General features: G+C 37.5%; 1 protein-coding gene and 1 non-coding gene across 10 annotated transcripts in view; both read right to left on the bottom strand.

The window, feature by feature from the left end:
- Nucleotides 1-2,571: 2,571 nt before the first annotated feature.
- Nucleotides 2,572-2,677, bottom strand: LOC114674946 (U6 spliceosomal RNA). Its single transcript, XR_003726042.1, has one exon. It is a non-coding gene; the product is annotated as a U6 spliceosomal RNA (small nuclear RNA).
- A 1,204-nt stretch (nucleotides 2,678-3,881) lies between these two features.
- The window catches only part of RABGAP1L (RAB GTPase activating protein 1 like), an 800,696-nt gene continuing 793,527 nt past the window's right edge, over nucleotides 3,882-11,050 (bottom strand). For all 9 annotated transcript variants that reach the window (XM_078000298.1, XM_015123648.3, XM_015123657.3 and 6 more), the window contains 2 exons: nucleotides 10,355-10,552; nucleotides 3,882-9,329 (listed from right to left, as the gene is read on the bottom strand). In XM_078000298.1, the coding sequence (XP_077856424.1) occupies nucleotides 9,177-9,329; nucleotides 10,355-10,552 (351 nt within the window). In that variant the 3' untranslated portion in view covers nucleotides 3,882-9,176. The remainder of the gene's footprint in view (nucleotides 9,330-10,354; nucleotides 10,553-11,050) is intronic.

Genomic DNA, 11,050 nt, shown 5'->3' with positions numbered 1-11,050 from the left:
AAATGGTGGAATGTCTTCTGGAGACGATGTTCTCTTCTGGTTCTAACGCTGCCTCTCAGCGAGACCCCAGAGAAGCCTAGTTTTCAGGTTATTCTAGTCCTTGGCAGGCTCAAGATGTCAACAACACGGTTGGAAACAACCCCTCAGAGATCACATAGCCCGCGCTCAGCTTTTTTGATCGTCCAAGGCGGCGACCCCTGAGAGGTTACATAGCGAGCACTCAGCTTTATAGATCGCCCAAGGCAGCGATTAGAATCAGCAACTCGGAGAGGAAAAAAAGCTCTTAGCGAAATGGAGGCTGACCATTATCTGTAATAAAGAATCGGAAGTACAGTACAAAAATAAATTACCGAAGCGCAACATGCGTGAATTTCACACAAAAAATAACATTAAGGGAAAGAAGCCAGACACAGAAGAGTTCATATTGTGTGGTTCAATTTAAATGAAGTCTAAAAACTAGCCCATGGTGTTAATGAGCGTAGTGGGAAGGACAATGACGTGGAAGAGCCACCAGGGGGCTTTTGAGGTTCCGGTAATGTTACTTGATTTAGACACTGATTTATAAATAGGTGGGTTCACTTTAGAAATTAAGTTGTAAACGTATTTTTATGTACGTAGTTTCTTCTATAGATTATATTTAAGGCCCTGCGGGGGTGGGGGGGAATTTGCCAAGGTAATAGAAATATTACACCCATACATACAATTGTCAAAGTTCGTGGGATGAACTCCTAAGAGCTGTGTATTTTATCGTATTTTTTTGAAGTGGCCAACCAATAGCCTGGAATTGTTAAGTACATAATTAAATAAAAACAGATATCGCACTGCACCGAGTGAAAGCTTGACCTAATGCAGTGAACAGTCACCTCATTCTCTTAATTGCTCAGGCTAAGGAGTCACAGGTGAGTCTTCTATCTCAGGCCTTACATCTTATCATATAGCAAGCCTTACTGGCTTAATCTCAAAATATGTAGCGAATTAAACGACTTCTCACAACCTCTGCTTCTACCACCTGACAGGGTTTGGGGCATGCTACCCAAGAATATGGCACCTAGACATACTGAATACTTTAAACTGAAGGAATTTGAGAAAGAACATATGCAGGAATGTCTCTAACTTTCTTGCACCTTTCTGCCCTGAAGCAGGACGTAATACCCTAATGTGAGAGTTGCCCTGTCTATACCTGGAATAAAAGTAACATCTTTATCTCTGAAAACACAGGAACGTAGAGATGAATATGAACATCAGGCCTTGCTAAGTTTCCCCCAGTTTATTACCCTTAGATCACAGTCTTTTAGCCCCATCACATTTTCCCACAATTCTTCATTCTTCTTCAAACCTACTCTAAAGAACACTAAGGTTAACTATTTATTTGGGTCTTTATTTCTTTATGAAGTTCGCATGTTATGTAAAACTAACAATATTTATGCTTTTCTCTTGTTAATTTGTCTTTTGTTACAGCATCCCAAGCCAATGAGCCTAAAATGGGTAGAAGGAAAAGATAATTCTTACCCTACACACCCAGGTGCAAGCCATCATTATTTTGTCTGAAATTTTAGCTTCCTAACTGGTTTCTCTGCTTCCCCATTGTGCCTTTAGGGTTAGTTTTCCACAGAGCAGCCTGCGATATCTTTTCAGATCATTATATCCCTTTGCTTAAAAACCTCTGACAGCTTTCTATTAGGCTTAAAATAAAGTACAAACTCCTTACTGTGAACTTGAGTGTTTTACGTATCTTATCTCACCTTTATGAGCTTCACATCAGAACCCATCTCTCACCACTCTTCCTTCCCCACTCCCTGATTTAAACAGTCTGGCATTTTTCTTAGTCATTGAACCCACTGGGTTTGCTCTTGCCTCCAAGTCTGTACCCAGCTTTCTCTCCACTTGTAATCCTCTTCCTCCAGTTCATCACACAGATCGTTTCTTCACTCTGTTTAGGTCTTTCAGAAGTAACACTAAGGGAGGCTTTTCCAGACAATATTATGCAAATATAAATGGACATGTGACAAATACTTAATTCAACTCATTGGTTAATGAGAGTGTATTTGAGTAGCCAGGTATTTGTAGGCAATTTAACAATGTAATGTTAGTGTAAGGTGGGAAGGTTAGATACAAACCTGTTAATGTGTCACAGGGTAATAAACTGTAACTTTTGGTGTTATCTGTTCCACTGGAAAGGAAGTAGGGATTTGCATTCTTATTGGACAAAAATCTAGAAGTTACTGTATAGATTCAGTATAGGACTTTTAAATCAATAGTAAACAATGAAATAAACAAAGTGCAATCCCCTAGTCCTTGGTTTGACACTGAAAGGACATGCCACTCACCTTTTTGCCTTGTTTCCAAAGTTTGGAATAATTTTCTTTTCAAAATGAAATTATTTCTCATTCAGTTGTCCGATTGCAGGCAGCCTTTCTGCTTCCCCCAGTTATTGTACCTGTCAAGCTTACTTATGATTTCCTAACTGCCAAATTCAATGGATATTTTGAATTTTTAATTTTTTTTGCTATGACTCATACTGTTCTCTTGGGGCTTGTCAGTAGATAAAGAAATGACCTTCTGGGGACTGTGCAAAATATGGAATGCTTAATTAACTTGTGTGTCATTCTTGTGCAGGCGACATGCCAATCTTCTCTGTAGATTACAGTTTTAGTGTATATGCTGTTGAAGTGAGCACTTCTGAGTAATTTTGTTTTACTTTTTATGTAAAATTTCACATTGTTTAAAATACCAGAGGGGGCCAGACATAGTGGCTGATGCCTGTAATCCCAGCACTTTGGGAGGCTGAGGCAAGTGGATTGCTTGAGCTCAGGAGTTTGAGACCAGCCTGGCCACATGGCAAAACCTTGTCTGTAAAAAATAGAAATATTAGCCAGGCGTGGTGGTGCTTGCCTGTAGTCCCAGCTACTTGGGAGGCTGAAGTGGGAGGCACTTGAGCCTGGGAGGTGGAGATTGCAGTGAGCTGAGATCACGCCACTGCATTCCAGCCTGGGTGACAGAGCAAGACCGTCTCAGAAAACAAACAGAAAACACCACATGGCCAAATGAAGGATGTCTGTGGTCTGAATTTGGACCAAAATCTGTAATCTTACAGTCTTTTATTATTTTTTAATACATGCCGAATTCCAAGAGGAGCTGACCAATCTCTTGGTATTTCACTTGGGTTCCGTGGATTCCCAGAACAAAATGCAAATGCAAATGAGATATGATTGGGATTCTCTGCACACGATTTCCACTTTCATAAGTGCCTCTGAAGTTTAGTTTGAATTATATATCTCCTACCTTGCTGTACCTTAAAGGACTTAACAGCAGCTACCTGACCCGGGATTAGCCAATCATATTTTTTTTCCAGAACTTGTGATTGGAACAATTGAGATGGCAGTCTTCTGCTGGTAGTTTGAAGAGAGGATATGTAAACTTGGTAGCTGTGTACTTAGAAGCAGAGAAAGCCTGTTTTCAGAGAGAAGAATGAAGCAGGTAAGTGTCATCTGGAAGGACAAGCAGAAGCACAATTATGGGAACAATTGCTTTCAGGGTCCTGATGGCATTCCAGCCCCTTGTCCTAGTGCCAGTTCAGGCCCAAGTGTTTGGCCTTTGGGACCTATGATACAGATATCCTATTTCCTTTTGGTTAATTGCCTCTTAAAATTACTATTATTAAGCTAGCTTGCAAAGGTTTCTGTTACTTGGAATCAAGGAACCTCAGTAGAGAGGAAAATAAGGCACTTTGTGGTGGTGCTGCACAGGATATCATTTTTGCAGGGTATATACTGTTTTCTAAGTTGACTGGAGTCTAGTGTCAGGTGTAAGAAGTGTTACATAAACATTGGGTTCAAATGAGTCAGAATAAAGTCAACTAAAAAAAATTAAAAAGACATACATGAACTTCAGAACAAATGTTTATTACTGCTTAATGGGGCCAAAGGGGCAACACAAAGCATTGAAAACATCACTGGCTCACAAAAACAGTCACCTTGTTACCTTCTCAGTTGCATTTGTTTATTTCACAAGGCTTCATTCACACATAAAAACAAAATACTAATCCAATTCAAGTTCGTAACAATTATAAAAGTAAACATTTGTTGGGACAATGTACAATAAATTGCACTTTTTAGACAAGCATTACATTTACATTTATAGAGTGTACTATACATAATACATGGAATTATGGAAACATCTAATTGGTCATCGTTTATAGAGGAAGAGGCTGATCACTAACATTTTTGTAGTTAATTAGTACTGTTCAGACTAATCAACTCCTTTATTCTAGAACCTGTTTTCATTAGAGATGCCATGGACAAAATAATAGAATTCATAATAGATAATTCAGAATCTCTACTACCTCCTCTGCAAGGGAAAGGTAGGAGTTGGAAAGAAAGAAGTGGGGCTGAGAAACTGTGTCCCTCATTTGAACTAAGGATCCATGCATTATGCAAAATACCAAAAATAGAGAAACTGATACAAAAGGCTTTTGGGACATCTTGGATCTGGGACCATCTCCAGCCTTATTCTTGTGCTTTCATGACACCAGAGTCTCTCGATGCATTTATATTCTCACAATTCAGTCCATATATTTTATCCCATATATAATATATAGTTATTAAAAGTTATAGAGTTTAATGGAAAAGATTTTACATGTTAACTAATTGCCAGTGAAAAAGGAAAATAACTTAAAATGTTCACTTTCTACTCAATGATTCTTTTTTCTTAAGCTTTTCAGAATACCACTAATGACAAACCAGAGATGGAGGTAGGAAGAATGAGATATATTAATGAAATGTTTTTATAGTAGGCAGCAAATTCAGGTGGAGATAAGCTTGACATATTGTAGTCTTTTAGATGCAAACTGAGAAAGGAATGCCAGAGAGCTGACTGCAGTCACTAAAATCTATATGTCCACTTTTCTCATTACAACTCAAGATCAGCATCTCTATTGAGGAGCAACCAAGGTTGAAGTCCTCATTTTGGTCACTTTTGAAAGATAAAGAATTTGCTAAGGTAAAGGGCTTTGCCTGTGTTAAATGGAAGCCACTATGAGAGAGAAAGTATGTGTTGGGACAGTTCTAGTTCAGTGTGACTATCAGCATGGTAATGAGAAAGAGTTTCATATCTGATAGTAGGAAACAGGCTGCAGAGCTGTGGTCTGGCCTTCTGGCTTTCATCCTTATTTCTTGAAATCTCAATGTGTATTTGGTTGTGTGGTACCCAGGGAAACAAAAGAAGCAGAGATACTCTATATAAAATTCTTCCAATTAAACACACATACAAACCTAATAGTGTTCAAATCATACAACAGAATTTCTTCACTCTCTCACTTGTAATTGGAGCAAAGGAGTCAGTATTTTGGAGTGTTTTTAAGGGCAAGTTATATAATGTAATCATCTTGCTAATTAAGTAAAAGTGTTCTTTCCCAGAAGATAAAACCAAGGCATTTAATTTTTTAAAAGTTTTTTTTTCCCCCTTCAAGGGGCCCCCTAATCAGGCAGCTACCTAAGTGTTTGATGCAAAGGTTGGTGGAAGAGTTAGTAGACTGATTTTAGCGAAAGTAAAAGAAGGCTTAAACCCCTACATCAGTTACACATGTGATTCTCCTTCTGGGTGGGTGGCTGACTCCTTTAAGGATCTAACTGTATCTCCTCTGCCCAAATCTGTGTTGTTTTCTCTTGGTTTTCTCACTTCAGCTAGGAAATAAAGCAACTAACTATTAACTGGAAAATATTTTAAGAAAATGGAGCAGGCGTTGGAGAAAAATAAATATTAATACACCCTAGAAAAAAATGAAACAAGATACATAGTATTAAATATCCCCACATCCATACAAAGGTCGCTTTTCTACTTTACTCAGGGCATTTCAGAAAGCCAATGAAGAAGAAAGTACTAATTTAACAGCTGGGAGAAGGGCAGGAGAAGACACCAGTTGAATGGCATTCCTATTAGTGTTCCTGATAGGCACTCATAAATAAACAGAACATTAAGTAACTGAGAATTTCTTTGCATTAAATTATATATAACTAAATATAACCAAATTTTGACATGGTTCAGGATGTGGGAAGCTAGCAAACATATGCACTGCAAAATCCAGCTTGGTTTCTTTCAGATTTAAAGAATGTGTTAAGATTCTCAAGATATAAAAGCTGATGAGCTGAATTATGAAGTTGAATTTCATTCATTTATTTTTTTCTACAGAATTTAATGAAAATAGAAATGATCAATTCTTAGATATTACAAATATTAGATTTTCAGAGGAATGTTTTATACAGAGCACATCCTAGGAAAGGATGAAAAACACTAGAATATTTTGAAACTTTCCTGGATATTTGGCTGGTTCATCTCTTCTAAATGAAATTCAATAGAAGAGATGCAATTCTCAAATATATCTCAAAATAAGTGAAATTAAAACTAGTAGTTACTTCATGCTGGGATGCATGAGTTTTCAAACAACAGACAGTGAAGGACATATTGTTTGGAATATTGCTATTATAACATATTGTATGAACAATCATACCACATACCAAATTCTGAATTTTCTTTGTTTCTTGTCTTTACTATTGCTGCTGACTCAAAGGCATTGCAGTGAGGGAGAGTTTAGGCTTATGGTACCAACAGGCATATCCAAGTATGATATGGGGCTGGAGAATAAAAAAAAAAACAACTATGTATTGCCCTTACAATCTTTTGAAAGAGCTAAAAGAAAACTCAAAAGATGGACTTATCAAACTTGAGAGGTATGTACCTGGTGATTTTTCTTTTTTGAGACAGAATTTTGCTCTTGTCGCCCAGCCTGGAGTGCAATGGCATAATCTTGGCCCACTACAACCTCTGCCTCCTGGATTCAAGCAATTCTCCTGCCTCCACCTCCTGAATAGGCTGGGATTACAGGCGCCCGCCACCACACCTGGCTAATTTTTGTATTTTTAATAGAGACAGGGTTTCACCATGTTGGCCAGGCTGGCCTCAAACTCCTGACCTTAGGTGGTCCACTCACCTTGGCCTCCCAAAGTGCTGGGATTACAGACGTGAGCCACCATGCTTGGCTGGGGGAGGATTTTTCTCTTCAAAAGGAAAGGGACTATGAAGTTGAACAAGGTCTCCAGATAAGGGATTAACCTAGAGCCATTATGTTTCTCCCTCACCTATTATTTAAAGAAAATTATGCACTTTAGGCATTCTGTGGAATGTACTTATTTTTGTAAGTTGAAACAAGCTCTGTACAGAATTATGAAATTCACAACACAAAAGAGCATCTTTAATTTAGCTGGCCATTTGATAAGGCAACTGCACAGGGCTTCTTGGAATCAAAGCGTAAAGTACCAGTAAAGCTAACAGCCTATACGAAATGATTTACAAAAACAAGTGCCAAGATAACATTTTCTAGCTACTATATTTTACAAAAAAAAAAAAAAAAAAATTAGCTTCTCTAGACCACCATGTAGAGAATATTAAAGTCAATATAGACACCTGGAATGCTGAGTTATGTTCCTTTTTGGTAAGAAAATAAATTTTGTAATGAAAGATGTCAGAACAACAAAAGATTTATGTAAGAAAAGTATTATCTGATGAGTATAACATAATAATCACATCAGTTTTATGGGCTGTAGATAATATAAACACAGAAAAAGGGGATTTCACTTTTTAGAACATAAAAGATCATTTTAGAGGAAAAGATCCACCGTGAGCAACTTGCTGTATCCTCCTGGGGTGGAGATGGCTCTTATTTGATTTTTCTAAGGGTGTGTTACTTTTAATTGCAACATATGGCACAGATGAAAATCATTCTGGCACTGCAGAGTTTAAGATTCTTTGCAAATAATATGTTCAACAATGAGGCCAATGATGTATATCAACAAATGTTGTTGTACATATCTAATAGTAGTTTGGTTGGTGTGAAAGGAACAGAGGCCTCCAAAATAGTTTATAAAATAAAAATAGTTTTGCTCTTATCAAATAATTTCCTGCAAGGACTATTTTTATAGGCATGTTAAATATAATTGAAAAAATATTTCCACTAATTTTTAAACAATAGCTTTACCTTTCCATGAGATACGTATTTCTGTAAAGATTTTATATTCAATCAAAAATGTTACAAATGCATTTGTATCTCTTTATGGGTATGAAGGACACGTTTTCAGTGAACTACCGAAATTGGAAAAAGTTGCCCAACATTAAGCTAAGATGATGTGAGCCTGACCTCTATTTCTCATTTCAATACTATGTCCTTTAACAAAGTTACAGTATTGTTAGTGTTTCCTTAGCAAATATCTATCAATGTTAAATGAAATACTCTGTCCCTGGTTCTGTATTCCACTCTATTCAGCACAATGGCTGAACCTGGGACTTTTTAGGCGTCTCTGGTAAAGGCTCCCTAAGTCTGTAAGGCGCAACATCCACCTTTAACTTTATAAGTGCCAGAAGTCACATCTGTGTCCATACTTAGGCATACTTAGGAACTCACAAGTCCCATGTGGAGTTCTTAAAAGGATCTGTTAGAATACCACAGCCCAAATGATCCTAACCTACACTTATTAAAATCTCAGTTCCTTTTACCTAATGTATAATCTGAATAGCCCATCTATTCCTGGCACTTCATTTCCAGATAATGAAAGTAAACCAATGATCACTGATTGGTTCTTTCCTTTGGACAGGATTATCACTCCCCTGGGAATCAGGCTCAGGAGGAAACCTGAGAGCAGTCATGCCTGGCCCCACAGTGTGCTTTATCTGAATAAATCCTGAAAAGCTAAGAGGTTTAGGTTTCAATGTTTTTTTTTCCTGTGACAAAGATCTTCCTATCACTTCACTTCAACCTTGGAATAACAGATATCTCCATTTTTACGTAAGATAAAAATAATTATGAATAATTAGTTCTAAATAAAAGAGCATTTAGTTCTGAATTACTTATTTCCAACTAAACATCAGGCAAACAAAATAATGTGTTAATACTATGATGGATCTGAACATGGCCTTCCATGAAGAAGCTGGAAAATAGATATTCAACATAAAACAGGTCAGTTTAAATAACCTCCCTTTGAAAAGTGTCATACAAGAAAGAGAGCTACTGAAAGATTCTGGCTTGTTTTCTGGCCTCCTTGACTTTCCTTCAAAGGGACACCAGGAAGAATCCTCCCAGATTTCCACTGCTTTGAACATTGTGCTCTTGTGCTTGGGTAAGGCTGGAACTATGTGCTCTCCTTGGGTGGCTGGGTGACCGGTGCTGGCTGCAATGGCTGGGTGCCCGTGGCCGTTTTGATAGAGTTCAGGGTTTTGCTAAACCAAGAGTTTTTTGCAGCTTGGATTTCATTCATAAGGGCTCCTCTCTGATGTTCAAGTTCCTAGTTAAAGCAAGAAAATAATCTGAGTTAAATAAATGTTTTCTTTTTGCCAATAAATAAATACATTAATTAATTTTTAAAAATGTGCAGCTTTTTGGAGTCTCAAGGTATGTGCTGCCAATTTTCCTCCCACAAAACCCAGGAGAGATTGAATTGGTTACTACAAGGATAAAGTTAAGAGCTAAAAGATTTATCAAAAAACTGGAATCTGTACTTTCTGTCAACAGTGAAAGAAAACCTGATTTTATTCTTTTTTCCCCTGCAAGTTAGATCCAAATTTAGGTTTAGGTTGCAACCCAAGATAACAGGTTTAAAAACCACAAATAAATGTAAATATATGGATGAATTTTTACTGGTAGTATAAGCATGAATGAATTCCAGTTCCAAAGAAATAGGCTTTGCCCTAAGAATGTCCAGGGTCAGAGCAGACACATGGTGGAAGCTGGCTGGTGTGGTGCAGGCTGGCGACATGGCAGCTATGGCGTTGGTAGGGATCACTGAGAAAATGAAATGAAGAAGAGTCCATCAGAAGCCAGGACTATTTCTAATTATATTATGCTCCAATATGGAGAAAGATAATGGGGAAAGGGGGTTGACAAAATGAGCTAAAGATAAAAAGCAGCTCCAAAGAAAAGAACGGGTGTCAGCTAATGTGTGGCTCTCAGGGTACACACAGCAGAGGGGCTTTGGTTTTTCATTTTCAGGATCAGCCACTGAAGTGACCACATTCTGTGAGAAAGGATGTAAGCAAAAAATCTCAGGGTAAAAAAAACAAAAAGCTTATGCTTAATTAAGTTCTCCTAAGATATACTTTTAATTATTAAAATTTCATTTAAAATTATGTATTTGTTTATATCAGTGTTAAGAATACATGATATAAAATGTGATTATGCAGGACACATTAGCAGATAGAAAACATATTCATCATACAATTCTGACCTAGATAGGTATATTCTGAAGTACCAGAGTATCTTGGACCATTAATTGTTTATTCTTTCTTCTTGTCCTTTTATCAAATCACCAACCTGAATTTTACACTTGGCCTCCACCAACTGCAGTTTGGTTTGTGCCAGTTCCAGTTCCATCTCTCTCAGCTGCTTCTTAAGTGAGTCCTTCTCATCATCCGTTTCAATTCCCTGGTCCTCTCTGCTTGTGGCTGCTAGTTTCAAAGCACCCTCCTTGCTGAAAATGTCACTGCAGTGTTTGCATGCCATCATCTTACCCTAAAGTATCCAAAAGAGACAACCAACATCAAGCTGTATTCCATAGGCTAAATCACTTTCTGAAACAATATATGACTTTTTTAGATGCTGTTTATTGTCACGAATGCAGGCCCATTTCTGAAGGTTATTTTTCTTGTGCTGCAATCAAAATCATTAGTCAGCCCGAACCCAACTATCCAAGATGGGTGCTCCCTTTTCCTGAAGTATCTCTAGAAATACCCTAGAAATAGAAAGTATTGTAGCATCTCTTTGAAATCTGTTCTAGAAATTTTATGCTATCATTATTCTTACTAGATGCCAAGCACCACACCAAATGCTTTACTTGTAGTATTTTACTAATCCTAAAGCAACTCTGTAAGTAAGCACTATCATCATCCTCATTTCATAAAGAAAGAAACTCAGAGTTTAAAGAACTTGCCTACAGTAGACTGAGGACGGTCATCATGACTAGCCTAAATCTACCCTTGCAACAAAGCACATGTTCTGTTGTTGAGTTTT

This window comes from Macaca mulatta, chromosome 1 (genome assembly GCF_049350105.2).
Source record: "Macaca mulatta isolate MMU2019108-1 chromosome 1, T2T-MMU8v2.0, whole genome shotgun sequence".
Taxonomy (NCBI): Eukaryota; Metazoa; Chordata; class Mammalia; order Primates; family Cercopithecidae; genus Macaca; species Macaca mulatta.
Note: the sequence above shows the minus strand (reverse complement) of the source record. Positions and strands in the feature narration are given on the sequence as shown.